The sequence below is a fragment of the Liolophura sinensis genome, chromosome 3 (assembly GCF_032854445.1).
Source record: "Liolophura sinensis isolate JHLJ2023 chromosome 3, CUHK_Ljap_v2, whole genome shotgun sequence".
In the NCBI taxonomy this organism is placed as follows: domain Eukaryota; kingdom Metazoa; phylum Mollusca; class Polyplacophora; order Chitonida; family Chitonidae; genus Liolophura; species Liolophura sinensis.
In genome coordinates, this window is record NC_088297.1 from 996,734 (window position 1) to 1,014,358 (window position 17,625).

General features: G+C 40.5%; 2 protein-coding genes across 2 annotated transcripts in view; both read left to right on the forward strand.

Moving 5' to 3' along the window:
* The window catches only part of LOC135463935 (uncharacterized), a 51,372-nt gene extending 40,524 nt beyond the window's left edge, over positions 1-10,848 (forward strand). Inside the window, exons 17-22 of the mRNA XM_064741398.1 lie at positions 258-362; positions 1,571-1,723; positions 5,228-5,581; positions 6,438-6,566; positions 7,161-7,286; positions 10,730-10,848. Coding sequence (XP_064597468.1) covers positions 258-362; positions 1,571-1,723; positions 5,228-5,581; positions 6,438-6,566; positions 7,161-7,286; positions 10,730-10,788 — 926 coding nt within the window. The 3' untranslated portion in view covers positions 10,789-10,848. The remainder of the gene's footprint in view (positions 1-257; positions 363-1,570; positions 1,724-5,227; positions 5,582-6,437; positions 6,567-7,160; positions 7,287-10,729) is intronic.
* Positions 10,849-10,919: 71 nt separating this feature from the next.
* Positions 10,920-17,625, forward strand: part of LOC135463936 (scavenger receptor cysteine-rich type 1 protein M160-like) — a 60,831-nt gene continuing 54,125 nt past the window's right edge. The window contains exons 1-4 of the mRNA XM_064741399.1: positions 10,920-11,154; positions 12,522-12,641; positions 14,466-14,616; positions 16,981-17,159. Of these exons, the coding sequence (XP_064597469.1) occupies positions 10,920-11,154; positions 12,522-12,641; positions 14,466-14,616; positions 16,981-17,159 (685 nt within the window). The remainder of the gene's footprint in view (positions 11,155-12,521; positions 12,642-14,465; positions 14,617-16,980; positions 17,160-17,625) is intronic.

Consider the following 17,625-nt stretch of genomic DNA (forward strand, 5'->3'; position numbering starts at 1 on the left):
GACGGTGTTAATTTGACAACATTTACCAGTCGTTTTGTAAATGTTAATTTTCTAATCATTTACATATTGTTAGCTTATTAATTCTTTATCTTACCGTTGTTGTATTTAGCATTATTAAAATAGCATACATCCTATAAGTTTTAAGACCTTTGGCTTTTAAAAAGCGAGTTGCTTCTCGTTTTTACGTCTTACAATTCTCCTTAGTTGACGGATGTGTTTTGGTTATTCCTGTAGTGTCAGTTTTGTTGATGTTGTAGAGTGCCGCTTCCGGTGTTCAGATGGGTCTTGTCTCTACGATAACAGTAAAGTGTGCGACGGAGTGGTGGACTGCGAAGACGGCACTGACGAAAGCGACATTTGTGGTATGTGCTTCCACAGAAGTCAACTTAGTCTTCCAAGCTATGGGCGCTTAAAACGTGTGCATGTATAAACTTCAGAGGTGAAAGAGGACAAAGATTTGTATCAATATTTTGGTATTCCATAATCTGTGGTAACTCTGTCCAGTCATCTCCAAGAATGAACTGTACACAAAAATACCCAGGCTTATGCCATACATGTACACGCGAAACAGACCACAAGGAAATAGCTATATGCAAGCAAGATAACAAAGACTAAGAAAAAGTAAATATTCACATCACGCATTGAATTATTAACCAAAGTAGGTACCGTGGAGGGCGCTAGAAGTGGAATGCGGGTCGTGGGGGTGATTGCTGAGTGTAGGTTGAAAGTCATGATGTGTAGGTGCATGCGCAGGTGAACACTTATTTGACATGGATTTTACATTCAACAAATAAAAAGAGGAAAGGAAAGAAAAATTCTGATGAAAAGCTAAAACACAGTTTTCTGCGGAGTGTTGACGTTCTGTATACTCTCCTGATCCTCACCCCCTTCAAGTGCTTCACACACGCTCATGCTACAGACAATCGCTCCCCGCAAATAATTTGTAAACGATTTACATCAAACAAAGAGAAGGGTATCTACTTTAGCATTACGTGTTTTTAGTAATTCCTTAAGAGATTTGTTTCAAATGACAAGGCTGGCTTCTTGACGTCCACACAGTATTATGTAGCTGGACAGGACTTGTGCCGGAACAGAAAATAGTAAGACGAACACAGTCTCCATGCCAAACAACTACATGTCCTACATGTGCTGTGGTCACCCTAGGGGTGACCACAGAAATGGTTGGTACTAAAATCTAACAAGGAAGCTGGCCCTGAACACTGTGAATTTGTAGATAGCATAAAAGTGAGATCAAAGTGACCATTCCTTGACCAACCCACATCTGAGGGAGGTAAACCATAATAGCGATGACAGCTAGGTTGAGTCCAGACTGCACCCAGTCGCTATGGTAAATGTCACTACGCAAGGTCACAAGCCAACATTTTTAGGAATGGGTAAACATTGGCAGCACTTCATAATCATCACTTCATAATACATTATCATTGATGATCATCACTGAAGTGCATTAAAACATGAGTGTATATGATAAAATATATGACTAAATTCACATAGAGGGACAAACCTGCTGCGATAAAATAAATTATATCGCTTATTGTTGACATTGTTTCAGAACCATCCGTAACATGTACTTTCGAATATAACAACATCTGTGGGTATACGGCTGAAAATATGACGACTTTGAACGACACACGCAGTGGTTTATCCTGGCTTCACAAAGAATGGAGCGGAGGGCTGAAGGATCACACCACCTCGACAGTCGCAGGTAGTTCCGGCGCAAAATCCCACCTATCTTCGCGCTGTTGAAGAGGATATCGAGAGTGTGTAAAAGAACCGCTGATGGTGAATGTGTGATGGATAACTGTGATGCTTCCCATGGGTGTGAAATAAATGTGATGCTGGAGGTAGTAAAGTGAGATTTGTTGTGCACAAGATGTTAAAAACATAATTATATGCTCTGTATAGTGGCTGCGGGCATGATTAAATGTTGTGGTGACGCTGAGTATGTTGTTGGTTGCATGTTGTGATGATGCTGTCCGTGGGAATGATTACATTCTGGTAATGTTGTCCGCGGGCAAGATTAAATGTTGTGATGATGCTGTCCGTAAGGATGATTACATTGTGGTGATGTTGTCGGTGGGGATGATTGAATGTTGTGATGATGCTGTCCGTGGGGATGATTACATTGTGGTGATGTTGTCCGTGGGGATGATTGAATGTTGTGATGATGCTGTCTGTAGGGATGACTACATTGTGGTGATGTTGTCCGTGGGGATGATTGAATGTTGTGATGATGCTGTCCGTGGGGATGATTACATTGTGGTGATGCTGTCCGTGGGGATGATTACATTGTGGTGATGCTGTCCGTGGGGATGATTGAATGTTGTGTTGATGCTGTCTGTGGTGATGATTACATTGTGGTGATGTTGTCCGTGGGGATGATTGAATGTTGTGATGATGCTGTCTGTAGGGATGATTACATTGTGGTGATGTTGTCCGTGGGGATGATTGAATGTTGTGATGATGCTGTCCGTGGGGATGATTACATTGTGGTGATGTTGTCCGTGGGGATGATTGAATGTTGTGATGATGCTGTCTGTAGGGATGACTACATTGTGGTGATGTTGTCCGTGGGGATGATTGAATGTTGTGATGATGCTGTCCGTGGGGATGATTACATTGTGGTGATGCTGTCCGTGGGGATGATTACATTGTGGTGATGCTGTCCGTGGGGATGATTGAATGTTGTGTTGATGCTGTCTGTGGTGATGATTACATTGTGGTGATGTTGTCCGTGGGAATGATTGAATGTTGTGTTGATGCTGTCTGTGGTGATGATTACATTGTGGTGATGTTGTCCGTGGGAATGATTGAATGTTGTGTTGATGCTGTCTGTGGGGATGATTACATTGTGGTGATGTTGTCTGTGGGGATGATTGAATGTTGTGTTGATGCTGTCTGTGGGGATGATTACATTGTGGTGATGTTGTCTGTGGGGATGATTGAATGTTGTGTTGATGCTGTCTGTGGTGATGATTACATTGTGGTGATGTTGTCCGTGGGAATGATTGAATGTTGTGTTGATGCTGTCTGTGGGGATGATTACATTGTGGTGATGTTGTCTGTGGGGATGATTGAATGTTGTGGTGATGCTGTTAGTGGCGATGATTACATTGTGGTGATGCTGTCCGTGGGGATGATTACATTGTGATGATGCTGTCCGTGAGGATGATTGCATTGTGGTGATGTTGTCCCTGGGGATGATTGAATGTTGTGATGATGCTGTCTGTGGTGATGATTACATTGTGGTGATGTTGTCCGTGGGGATGATTGAATGTTGTGATGATGCTGTTCGTGGGGATAATTACATTGTGGTGATGTTGTCTGTGGGGATGATTGAATGTTGTGATGATGCTGCTCGTGGGGTTGATTACATTGTGGAAATGCTGTCCGTGGGGATGATTGAATGTTGTGATGATGCTGTCCGAAGGGATGACTACATTGTGGTGATGTTGTCCGTGGGGATGATTGAATGTTGTGATGATGCTGTCCGTCGGGATGATTACATTGTGGTGATGTTATCCGTGGGGATAATTGAATGTTGTGATGATGCTGTCCGTGGGGATGATTACATTGTGGTAATGTTGTCCGCGGGGGTTATTTAATGTTGTGGTGATGTTGTACGTGGGGATAATTACATTGTGATGATGCTGTTCTTAGGGATGATTGAATGTTGTGATGATGCTGTCTGTGGGGATGATTACATTGTGGTAATGTTGTCCGTGGGGATGATTGAATGTTGTGATGATGCTGCTCGTGGGGTTGATTACATTGTGGAAATGCTGTCCGCGGGGATGATTGAATGTTGTGATGATGCTGTCCGTAGGGATGACTACATTGTGGTGATGTTGTCCGTGGGGATGATTGAATGTTGTGGTGATGTTGTCGGTGGGGATGATTGAATGTTGTGATGATGCTGTCCGTGGGGATGATTACATTGTGATGAGTCTGTCCGTGAGGATGATTGCATTGTGGTAATGTTGTCCGTGGGGATGATTGAATGTTGTGATGATGCTGTCCGTAGGGATGACTACATTGTGGTGATGTTGTCCGTGGGGATGATTGAATGTTGTGATGATGCTGTCCGTGGGGATGATTACATTCTGGTCATGTTGTCCGTGGGGATAATTGAATGTTGTGATGATGCTGTCCATGGGGGTATTTACATTCTGGTGATGTTGTCCGTGTTGATGATTAAATGTTGTGGTGATGCTGTTAGTGGGGATGATTACATTGTGGTGATGTTGTCCGTAGGGATGATTACATTGTGGTGATGTTGTCTGTGGGGATGTTTGAATGTTGTGGTGATGCTGTCTGTGGGGATGATTACATCGTAATGATGTTGTCCGTGGGGACGATTACATTGTGATGATGCTGTCCGCTGGGGTGATTGAATGTTGCGGTGATGCTGTCCGTGGGGATGATTACATAGTGGTGATGCTGTCCACGGGGATGATTGCATTGTAATGATGTTGTCCGCGGGCATGATTGAATGTTGTGATGATGCTGTGCGTTTGGATGATTACATTGTAATGATGTTGTCCGCGAGCATGATTGAATGTTGTGATGATGCTGTGCGTTTGGATGATTACATTGTGGTGATGTTGTCCGCGGGGATGATTGAATGGTGTGGTGATGCTAATTGTTGGGATGATCAAATTTTGTGATGATGCTGACTGTGGGAATGATTTTATGTTGTGGTAATGTTGTCCGTGGGGATGACTGAATGTTGTGATGATGCTGTGCTTTTGGATGATTACATTGTAATGATGTTGTCCGCGGGCATGATTGAATGTTGTGATGATGCTGTGCGTTTGGATGATTACATTGTGGTGATGTTGTCCGCGGGGATGATTGAATGGTGTGGTGATGCTAATTGTTGGGATGATCAAATTTTGTGATGATGCTGACTGTGGGAATGATTTTATGTTGTGGTGATGTTGTCCGTGGGGGTGATTAAATGTAGTGGTGATGCTGACTGTGGGGATGATTAAATGTAGTGGTGATGCTGACAGTTGGAATGATTTCATGTTGTAGTGATGGTAACTGTGGCAGTTGCATAAATGCTGTGGTGATGCTGATTGCGGGAATCAATGAATGTGATGCTGGCTGTGGGTATGAATAATGTGCTGCTTTTCTTGAATAATGTGCTGCTAATCTTGACATCTCCATTTGTAAGATGATGGCAAGAGAATCTTTAACTTTCCAGGTCGATTTATGAGCTCTCCGTATGGGTACGACATCTCGATAAATCCGTTCTACGACCTAAGATCTCCAAATCTATCGGAATCAAACAACGCCTCCTGTCTACGGTTCTACTTTCACATACCTCACATACGGTCGGGTTTTGCCAGACTGGATGGTGACATCCTGCGGGTGGTGGCTGTCGATACCAACGGAACAGAACAGCTGCTGTGGGCAGTTGATGTCAGTTTTGGACCTAGTTGGAATCTGGCCACAGTGACGCTACCGGCTTTAACCCATTCTGTTGTGTTCAGAGCCAAATACAGTGTTTCCATCGACGACGTGGAGCTTGTTGAAAACCAAGCGTGCCCACCTATTGGTCAGTGTGTACATCTATAAGCCAATCATAATCTCTTTAGGTCTTTTTTAAAAGTTAGGCCCGTAGATTTAAATTTTAGTATGTTGTATATTTTGAATTTTAATCAAATTCAGTTTGATTAACGAGAAATGCACATGAATTCAACACCTGTCAATGTATATTTAAAGTATACATGTTTATTTGATTACTGTTTTATACCGTACTCAAGAATATTTCACTTATACGACTGCGGCCAGCATTATGGTGGGAGGAAAACAGGCAAAGTTCGGGGAAAACCCACGACCATCTGCAGGTTGCTCGATCTATGAATGTTTTTGGCCTGTTTAGTTACACTTAATATCTGAGACGATTGCAGGATATTTATTTCCCATACTGAACGCTTGGATCTTAGCTAAAGTGTAGTTCAAACGATATATGAAACGATTAGGCTATTTTATTTCTTAATATGGAGTTTTTACCTAACATATAAAAGCACAGAAAAGCTTCTCAGCTTTCGTCTTCGTCTTTCAACTACAGTTTTCCTTTGACTCCAGCGGTGGGTCAGAAACTTAGGCAGCCTGCGACAAGACGGTTATAGCTACACGTATCATTACAACTGTGTTGTTGTAGAGAGTTATGCTGGTCCTGTGTTCACAGCATGTTCATCAATGACGTCACTTCCGAATATAACCGACCACTGACGGAAAATACGAAAAAAAAGTACAACGGCTATTAAGAATTAGGAAATTTTTTAGCATTCGTTTGATACTATCATTTCAGGTATCCTATAAACCCATTAAAAATGAAAGCTTTTTATTTCCTGTATTCTTTTTTAAATTTGAAGTATCTGCAATATACTGTCAATTCGTTTATGCAGTGTGTCCTGGGGAGTCGGAAGTGGCCTGTGACATCCCGAGCTTCTGTATGAACACCAGTGCCATGTGTGACTCCATAAAGCAGTGTAAAGATGACCCTACAAGCTATGATGAAGAGCCAAAATACTGCGGTAATTTTAGCGGTCTTAACCCCTTTAAATTTGGTATATAGTACGCATATTTGGTATGCAATATCCAAAGGCCAGTGAACTACATGCGTAAGTCTGCGCGTTCTAGTTCAACATGCGTATATACAGTATATTCCCCAGTTTGGTATTTGTAAAGATAGTTTATGAGGTATTTGATACTTGTTTTATACTGGCCTACACAGAAAAAAAAAATTATTACAATAGCAGCCACCCTTATATGTTTAAGATGTTTACAAGGGCATTAGCAGAAGAATGTGTTTAAAATTAGTTACCTGATATGCTATGCACACAGGTCTCATTATGGGGATATTATCACGCGTTTTGCACAAATATTTACACTAATTTTTACTAGTTATTTTATTCATCAAAGGAAAAATGTTTTCAAAATGCATGCTGAATACAATTTAAATGGCTGGAATAAAATCCCTAGAACCTTTTCTATCAAATTTCCTATATCGTGCATGTATTACCTGTTAAACATACTTATCGTACTAAATTAAGATATTAAGTGAAATCTATGCTGAAGGCCAGCTGGTCGCCTAGATACGTCGTTTACCTAATCAATGTACCTTGCAGGAGCGTCTGTGGATTGTGATTTTGAAGACGACTACGCGTGTGGCTACACATCCGCTCCCCTCAGGCTAGGGTGGGAGAGAACAAACATAGGCCCTAAGAAAGGCCGTTATTTCAGCGGTGGCAAAGGTAATCATCCATTCCTGTTAGTCTTAGAATAAACAGTCTTTGGGTTGAACTGATAGAATGTGTGCGTTATATATTTATCGTGATAATCTGCACCAATGACAGAATAATCTGCTGCATTAAAACAGAACGCATTCTAAAATCACGCAGACAACAGACTTTTTGTTAAAATTTAACAGATTAAAGATTGAGAGAGCACGTGCCTAGTTGCAGGTAATTGGCAGGTTGAGAGTAACTGTCGCATATGACCTAAAATCGCGTCCACTACTAAGTTGTCGATTTTTCTCTGATTTGTAAAGAGGTGTTTCGAGGCTTGTTGGGAATTTACATTAATATCCTCTTGGTAAAATATGTCAAAAATAATTTTTTACGACTAATATTTTTTGTCTCTAAAAATGCGCATTTTGGACAAAATTTGAGGCCACTACAGTGTCCCATAGGTATGCAGGTGTACATGCTTCCATTTTAATGTTGTACTTAATGTTAGAGTCATATGACGGCGAAGAGACATGTCATTACGTGTGATCATTTGCCAGCTATCACATTGTCCTTGCTGCTCTGTGTTTTCCCTCTATGCTTTGGCGTCTTTAATCACATTGTAAAGTTTGGACTTACATGACGTAATTCGGCGGTGAAAAGCGGCCGAAGTCTAGAGATCTTAAGTGCCATATTACTCAGGTTATTGTACCTTTTTTGAATATTTTACATTCAGTTTATTGTGTATATATACTGTGTCTTCTTCGCCCAGATATATATATATATATATATATATATATATATATATATATATATATATATATATATATATATATATATATATATATATATGAATTACGTCATGTAAGTCCAAACTTTACAATGTGATTAAAGACCACCACAGCATAGAGGGAAAACACAGAGCAGCTAAGACAATGTGATAGCTGGCAAATGACCACACGTAACCGGTCAAATATGACGTCTTGTCAGGTAAAAAACGACGACCTATCAAAGCTTCGTCGTTTAGTTCTGTGTTAAAAAAGCTACAGGAGCACAATGGAGATCTCTAAGAAATGGTTTGCTGTTATGCATACGGTTATAAAAGCATGGTCGCTGTTTCGCGAGTTTTCAGACGATATGGCCCACAGGTAGAGTGGATTTACAGTACAGGAGGGAAGGATTTTGTACACATCGATATGACCCAAAACAACCGTACCTGCTCAGCTGAAAGCTGCGAGAGAAAAATCAGCTGAATTCCACGTCGGTGCCTGCACACCGTAGTTATATAGTACCATTTACTGATCTTAAAAAATATAGATACTAAATGACTGTACACTTACGTGGGCGTCCACATCGTACAAGATTTTTTTTATACACGACTGTAAGCCCCCTAAAGGCATAGGATATTCTAAATGCCAATAATAACACATACCGGTAGTTGTCGTCCCACATATGAATTCAGAATCTAGGGAGTAGATCAGCTAATAAACATGAAATCTTAAGATTGCTACACTAAATGTACAATGTAACACAGATAAAGCTACAGCTAACTAGCCAGCCTCGCCACTAGGAAATGCCTGGACAAAGATCAAATTCAGAAAAGTCGGAATCTGATGTCTGACCTGGGATCTCTGTCATAATCAGCACTTCAGCGTCGTCCACTATGGGTTGAAGTTGGTACGGAAGTGTGTTTGCCTCTGTGTAACTAGAATTTATCTCGAAAATGACATGGTTTTGATATGAATGCCCAGGTTTACCCGCTGAGTCGTGTAGGGTGGCCGGCTGTTGTTCGGTTAGGGCACGAAATCTGTTAAGTTAGGTGCATTTAAAGTCATTGTTACGTTTCTGAGAAGCCCCCTTCTCCCCTCCACTCACTCCAAAAACATGTGTTTTATACAGGTTATAATCTTTGTAATTAGGACCTGCAGCTAAACCTGGACACTAATCATTTGACATCTCGGTTAGCGACGCATCAACAAGTACCATTCTTAAATTAAACAGTCCTAAATTCAGCCACTACAGCTGAATTAAATAATAAATTAATATTCCAGGAATGTTCTAAAATATTTTTGAAACTTTACACCGCTTATCAACAAAATAAACAGCAAACAATCGTCAGTTCCTGGCCACTCATTTGATGACGCCATGTTGAAATGTTTTAGCTATTAGGTGTTACAAAACCTAAGAGCTCTCCAATACCATCGTCATTAAACAATATGGCAATGAGAAAATACAAACAAAAACGACTGATAACCAATCAAAGAGCATCAGCTCTGTCCCATGCTCAATAGGCCGATGTTTCTTGTAGTTTGGCACTCGGTCAGGTCGATGTTTTTGGACACAAGCGTCGGCGTTTTAGCTGTCCTGCTCACCCTCGTCCCTGGTGTGAGCATTGGGCCTAACTTACTGTACCGACTTCAGGGCATTTACCGAACGTAGCATATTTTCGTAATAAATTTTAGTTTGCTGACGAAAGAATAATGCAAAGTCGCAATATTTTTCTGTATGCAATGACTCTCCCCAGCAGTTTCCTTGTGAGCTCACTCTGAGCTCACAAGTTACTGCAGTGCCCCTGCCTAACACGTATGCATTGTGACAGGGGCAACCGTTCTTAATTCCCTGCTCATAGATCTGTAGCTGAAAATGCATTAGTTTAACTCTTAAACCAAGCTCAGAATCCAATTTTTTTGCATCGATATCTGTCCATCCACTATAAGAAATCACTCTGACAATGCAGACCCAATAAGTTTTTGACGTGACAGCCAATTATCATGTGACGCTCGGAGTGTATTGCCCGTCAGTTCCATACACCCAATGCTGAACTTCATCTTCTCGTATTTCAAAATTGTATAGAGTTTATTACATATTTTTCTGTAATAACTATATTATTTTTATGTGTATATTAATGTCAGACTTTACGATCACTTTAAAGTCTGTGATACGAAATATAACCGATGAGTGCAAGTCGTATCGGTTTCTCTTCGTATTGCTGAGCAGACAGTTGAGAAGATATGTTATTCGATCGGTTTGGGTCATTTTCTTTTGCTACAACGTCCTCGATAATAGAAAGGTCAATAGTCGTGCCACAAATACATATGTAACTCAGCTAAATTCAGCTAAAGGTGTATGCAAGTGGATTTCTGAAACTGTCTCTACAATATACTCACGATTAGTAAATCATAAACACTTGATTTAATACAATCAAGGATTGGAATAAAGTGCAGACAGACCAGGTTCATATGCCTGTTTCCTCTCATTTAAAGTCTTTCTTTTCTCCCAAAAAATATTTGAGGTAGGTATGTTAAAATACGGATTAATAAGTTAAAATCATGGTAATATTTTCATGTTTACGAATATCAATTTTATAAGAAAGGCATAATCTGGAATCATTTAGGCCCCAAAGAACTCATGCACAGGCATCAAGCAAAAATAATTTACAATTTACAAGCAGACAATTGTATATTTCACAGATTACGCCATGGTTCTGACGATTCGCGGTGATCTTTTCCGGTGGGATGGAACCCCATGATTTCCCGGTGGAAGGTAAAACTTTCACTTCCAAAAGTCAATGTGAAGGGTGATGAATCCTGTTTGGAGTTTTCTTACCTCATTTACCTCAGACATTTTGATCCTCCTCGTGAAGAAACATACCCATCCAATATGAGCGTGGTCCGTTACCATGGCGACAGCGAAACCTCGCTCTGGACGAGAGTCGGTAACTATGGTAATCGCTGGCGCCTTGCACAGGTTGCCCTGGGACAAGGTCATCACAATTTGTCCCTGGTATACAGGATTCACAGTACAAATGGCAGTATCGACTTGAATTCGCTGATGTCGAAGATGACTGTTCTAGTGGATGATTTCCGGGTGATTGAGGCCAGATGTCAGCCGTCAAGTAAGTTGACATTCTAACCCAATCCACCAAAATATACCAACTTAATGTGTATTTATTTTCAAATATGTTGTCATATTTCATCTAACTTCTGTAACTTTAGCTACTGGGTTAATACCGTATGATAAGTTAAAAATTAGAGAAATTTGTTCATCAGTACGAATGAATTTTCGAGGAAAAGCAACAAAATAGATTATAGTATCAGGTTTTTTTTTTTGCAGCTTGTTCCAATCAAAATATGTAAAGATTTCTGACGTGCACACAACTGACATTAAGTCAAAACCTTCGAACGCGTGCTTCAGATGGTGTCAATATTCTGTTATGAAAAGGATTTTGTCTCGACTTCGAAAACTTTCCAGTGTCAAATGCCAGGGTGATGAGTTTACGCGAACTTAAAGTGTAAAATCTCAAACGAGAGGACGAACAAGCACAAACGAAGCATCGTATTACAAGTCATCTGCTTTACTTAATTATTAGACATGTACAGTGGCAGGGGGCCATTTTCACAAAAATTCGTGAGACAACTGTCTCGTAAAAGACATTTTTAGGTTTATATCTCTATAAGCCGACGCGACTTTACAAAAACTAATGACTTTTACTGACACGCAAAGTTCTGTGAAATTAGGTGGGGGATTGTTTTTGGTCAGGCCAATATGACACGTGGTCAAGGAATCTACAGATTGATTTTTACAGATCGACAAGAGGAAGTTCTCACGCTGTTTGAAACATAGCAGGCTTTGATATTAAAGCCCATATCTTCATAGTTTTCTTTGGATTGTAATGAGTGGCTTGTGGTGCTGAGAATGTCATTCTTTACTTGACGCCCAATAAAGAAAACTGATACGTGTACGCATCTCACCGCTTTTCGCCTAAATGAATTTCCCTAGGTGTGGCGTACAAATATATACCAATACCATTGGTAGAGGACAAGTAGCTTGCCAAAGGTCATTGGTTTAACCCAGGCCCTTTGGATGTCTCAACCATAACGCTGATCATCAACGAGCAAGTAAAGTCACGAGCATGGCGATATCAAACTATCAAACAATATGACAAATGCCATATCGCCCTGAAAACCTGTACACTTCACCAGGTAGAATTTCATTTTCTTGGCCAAAAAAAAAAAAAACACAGCGAGAACTTTTACTTCGTGAGACAAAAAAGGTGTCGATCTTAGCACTGGCGACGCAGGAGCTGACAGATGTGGTAAACGCGAGTGATCAGTTGTTATGAACTTTGTGTAAATATCCTCAGTAAATTTAATTTGAACTCCTTATCCAATTGTGCTTTGCTTTGCTTCTTTGTGAATCATCAATCCTCTGAAATATGTACATTATAGCCTTCTTACATTCTATTCATTTTATTGCTTTCAGTTATTTCCTGCAGCAAAAGTGAATTTCGCTGTGGTGAAGGTCACTGCATACCATGGTCGTCTTTCTGTGACGGAATAGCCAGTTGTGAAGATGGAAAAGACGAGCCCGAAGGATGCATAAGTAAGCCCTACGAGTTTTTAAAAACGTTTGAAGGACATACCTCTTCTTTTCATGTCCACTGAAATGCTTAAAGTTATTAACTACATGCATGAGTCTCTTAGGGCCGAACCGGGGGAATATGGGTGTAAGATTTGGATTTTGCTTAATAGACCTAAAGTCCACAGTGTTGAACGTTTCAGTTTATCTCGTTACGCTTAGGATAAGGAGATGCCCAGTTTTGGCTGGCTTGGGCGTCTTTCCGGACAGATATCGGTGGATTATTTGGAGATCAAAACTGGATGTGTTGATACAGTTAACAGAGTTTGGTGTGCTGCTGGAGATAATAGAAATAGCCTGCAGCTAGTTTTTTCAAAATTTATTCGTCCCTGGAGTTAGAAGCTGCTCTGCCTCTACGTCACATTAATCTGGCGCAAGCGCAGTGAGTTCAAAGCGACATTGAAGGGGAAAAACTCAGCATTGTGGATCTCATTTTAACACACGTCGTATATAAATACATACATATAAATGTATTTTCGGTCGTAAAATGCAAGACATTGGTCACTAGTCGAAAGACTTATTTTGGACCCTGCCGTTTAAATAATACCCTGTGACTAACCGGACTGGTAGTGAAATAAAACAACAAAAGATATTTAAATTTGACCACGTACTCGTCTCACAAAACTTCTGCGGCTGTCTAAGGCGTGTTAGTCGGCTAAGTGTCATTGATAAGGGCGTTTCAGAAAATTTACTTTGTCTAAAGTGTTTAAAGCTAAGCAGGCTTACCATACCCCTCTATTTGGCCGCTCTAAGCAGGCTTACCATACCCGTCTATTTGTCCGCTCTCCCATCAGTCTGAGAGGTTGAATCATTGCTGATAGTTATTGAATTCTATACAAAATATAAATACATTAAATTACTGAACGTAAACAACAGAAAAACGTGATAATTTCCCTTTAGTTTCGTTTTGACACAGTATGTTAACAAAGGGCAACAACTCTCTCAACGGAAACAACAGCAATAATGTATTCGCTTCGGTGGTGTGTAAGCTTTTAAAAACCCATTTATGAACTGTAAGAAGGGGATTTATTTTGTTTTTAGAATCAAGAAATAAACGTTAGAAATGGAACACACAACACCTTTTAAAGTGTTTAAACTTTGCTGCCTCTTAGCCACTCCCGGGGCACGTTAGGGATTTTGGACTATCCCTCAAAATCTAAGACAAAACGTTTTAGCCGATATCCAAATATTTCCTTTGTGAAAAGGGTTAGACAATATCGCTAGTCTGCTGTCCGAGTTAGCTTTCTAAGCTTAGCCTTTATACTTTTCGTAAAACGGGTCCGAGGTTTATTTATTTTTGCTATTCATTGGATCTTGGCTGCAGAAACCTGCGGATGGTCGTGGATTTCCCCCGGTCTCTGCCCGGTTTCCTCCCACCATAATGCTGGCCGCCGTCGCATAAGTGAAATATTCTTGAGTACGGCGTAAAACACCAATCAAATCAAATAAATTGGATCTGGGTGCATATCTGTTTCCTGTACACACAAAAGAAAAGAAAACAACAGGAAAAGACACGGACAAAAGTTATTAAGCCAATGAAAACACCCTTACCCAATACTTAACAGTGTCGTTTTATGGCGCTGTGTCGTAGTGTTATACCTTAAATCCTGTAAGGCTTCCACTGTCGAATAGTTCGCTGGCAAAAGAAGACAACACGCAGTGTGCCTAGCTATCAGAGTGCTGCATCCACCATCTACATTCGTGAAACATTCGACCCGATAACAGGGAGAAACAACCCGTGTCAATCAAAAACGTAGTACAGGAAAGAAATTGTCATGTTGTTAACAGAGGAAGGCAGTGTCCGTCTTGTTGGGGGCGGTCCACACCCGGGTCAGGGTCGTGTTGAGATGCTCCATCAGGGAATGTGGGGTCCAATCTGCGGAGATGGCTGGAGCAGAAGAGAGGCTACTTTAGTCTGTCGTTCTTTGGGATACAGCTGGTAAGAATTGTGATCTTCAGGAAAGGAACCATTCGGTGTTCAAAAATAAATAAATAAATAAATAAAGGGAAAGAACTTTTGTAAATGAAGCACTCCTTATCAGACAGAATATTAACTTAAGACATAAACAATACGAAATTGTTTTATTTATATTTATTGCCGTTTGTTTCACATACTTTGTGATCCCCACGACATGAAATACAAACAGCACCATGGACATGAATGGTATTTGTTCAGGAATTATTACTGACAGTACCGGGTAAGGAATTTAAAACAAAACGTTCCTGTGACTGAGGTCACTAAAGTCAGTCACTCAAGTTACTTGCACAATTCATAGCATTAGGATCAAGTCTTTTCTTAAAAAATAAAATAAAAGATAAATAAAATTTATTTTCTTGAATAGTTTTGATTGGTATGTTCGAGGAGTACTCTGTATAAAGATTTTCTTAGCCTATAAGATTGTAAATATCTTTAAGACGGAGGGTCGACTCGGAAGTTCCTCTTGTTGTTGCTGTTGCTTTGACAGTTGCGTTCGTCTAGTTCGTAAACAAAAAGATGGAATAGACTTTTTCTGTAAGGCTAGTTTTTCGTGGGTGGACTGAATCCTCAGTCTGTACTGATCTGCAATGAATCGAGTCAAAGAAACAGAACAAGTTCGATGCGATCACATTCTATTGTCCAGCATATTGCCTGTATGTATTGTGACCATCTAACATGTCGCCTGTATGTACAGTGAGCGCGTTATATGGCCTGTACGTACGGTGACAGTTCGTCATATCGCCTGTGCGTACAGTGACAGTCCGCCATATCGCCTGTAGTATCGCCTGTATATACTTGCTTATCGCCTGTATGTACTACGACCGCCTGGTACATCGCCTGTATATACTGGTGCCGTCTGGCATATCGCCTGTGTGTAATGTGTCCACCTGGCATATTGCCAGTATGTTATGCGACCATCTACCATATCACCTATATGTACTGCGATCACACCTTCAGGTACCTTCAGGTGGAATATGCATGTAGGTATGATCTGACTGACTGGTTGTGCTCAAGAAGTTTCCAGTCATATGATTTATGGATTGTAAATCTGGAGTTCCAGGGAAAAACACTGAGTTTCCCCTGTTATCGTACAAACATCTTGACTTAAGCTCCAGCTGAGACAGCCAGAGTTGGGATCGAACACGCGATCCCATTGGTCTTGATACTGGTGGCGAACAAGCGCTTGAATAAAGTAAATATGACCATGACATCATTATCAACTACTAGCGAAGATACCTTGTCGTTAAACTTACTGATTTCTCAGTTTCAGTATTCTAAAGCAAATCAGAAGGATGGAGGGACACTTTTTTCATTAATGCCTTAGATAATATTTTTGTCTTATTTCTTAAGCAAAATGACACGAATCATGCACCGTAAACTTATCGAAGACGGAAAAGCTAACAGCTGGAAAAAGTACCCTTGCTACTGTTTTCTCAGGTGTTTGCTCTTCGTGTGTGGGGTGGTTTGGTGAGATTTATTTCCCTCAAAGCCCTGTCACAAATATCTAGCAAGTTACCGCAGACGGGAGAGCTAACAGCTGGAAAAAATACCTCGGGGCTGTTTTCTCAGCTGTTTGCTCTTCGTGTGCGAGGTGTTTTTTGGTGAGATTTCTTCCCCTCAAAGCCCTGCCACAAATATTAAGCATGTTTTGATATTTTATGGATTCGCAACGGGTAAATCCCACTGTGTGCGGTGACGCTAAGCTATCAGCCGAGAGGAAGAATGGTATCAGCCAATTAAAACGATCTAATTTGTCACATGGTACCAAGATGGCTAGTTTCAGTGAATTGACGGACCGACATACTTTTACTTGACAAGTTTGTTGATATTTTGGCAGGTTGTCCTTGCTTGTATGATGTTACGTCCTCGGCGTCTACTTCCCGAATTAGCGTTGCATATTCACAACTTTGCCGCAGCCTTAGAGTCCATTCACTGGTCCATGTTTCGGCACATTTTGCTCTTAACTGCCGCCTACGGTGTCCGAGCAGTAAAGTCAATAAAAGCATATCTTGCGCCTCTGTCATCTCGAAATCGCATAACAATTTCATGTCTTTTCATTCGTTCCCTGGAAGATTCATCTCAACTGATAGCTCAGTGTCACCGCACACGGTGAGATCTGCCCCTCGCGAGTCCATGAAATATGAAACATGCGAGATATCTCGAGCAACGGCATCGAGAGTAATTTTTCTCAGCTGTCGTCTGCGGTAAGTTTTATTTAATCTTCATTCCGCTTCCATTACTTTTAGATTGATTATGACTGCATAGTAGAAAACAAATAATAACAGGACTACGTACTAGCACGGTTCTGCTTGCGCCTGCCTACAGGTATTCACTGGATGCGTACTGGGGCTTCACTCGGGACACTTTTGGGAGTCACGTTGAACCTCTCTGGGGACCTCTGACTTGTGATTACTCTCATCTAAACATGTCAGACTGTGATGGTTTCGGTGCAAGGAGCCCTAACTGGTGTCACTCCGTCGGTCAAGTAAGCTGCCGAGGACAAGGTGACATTTATATCTTTCTCTTTATTATTATTATTGTTTTTTTATACATATGCTGTTTAACGCCATGCTCACTGATACGATATTGTTCTCTATGATAAGTCAAGGTCAGTTTTTTTAGAAGATACAAAAGAGTGTCATTTGTCGTACTTTAAAATTGCCACACTTACATGAGGCTCTGGAACTATCTGCTTTGGGTACTTCCAGAAAATGACGATGATGAAATGAAACCTAGACCAATGTTAAAAATCTAGATCTTATTTGTAATAAGCTTACGTGTAAAACATTTTGTTTTCAGAAACATAAACAGCTTAGCTATGCTTTTGAAATTTATTAAAACAAAGGTTTGAAACAAATTAAACTCAAGGGAAGAACAAACTGTACTATTATTTAGTTTTAAAAATGTAAAAGAAAAGTATAGAAATATTGTTTGTTTGAAATAATCTTGAAGTAGTGTGCTGTATAGAAG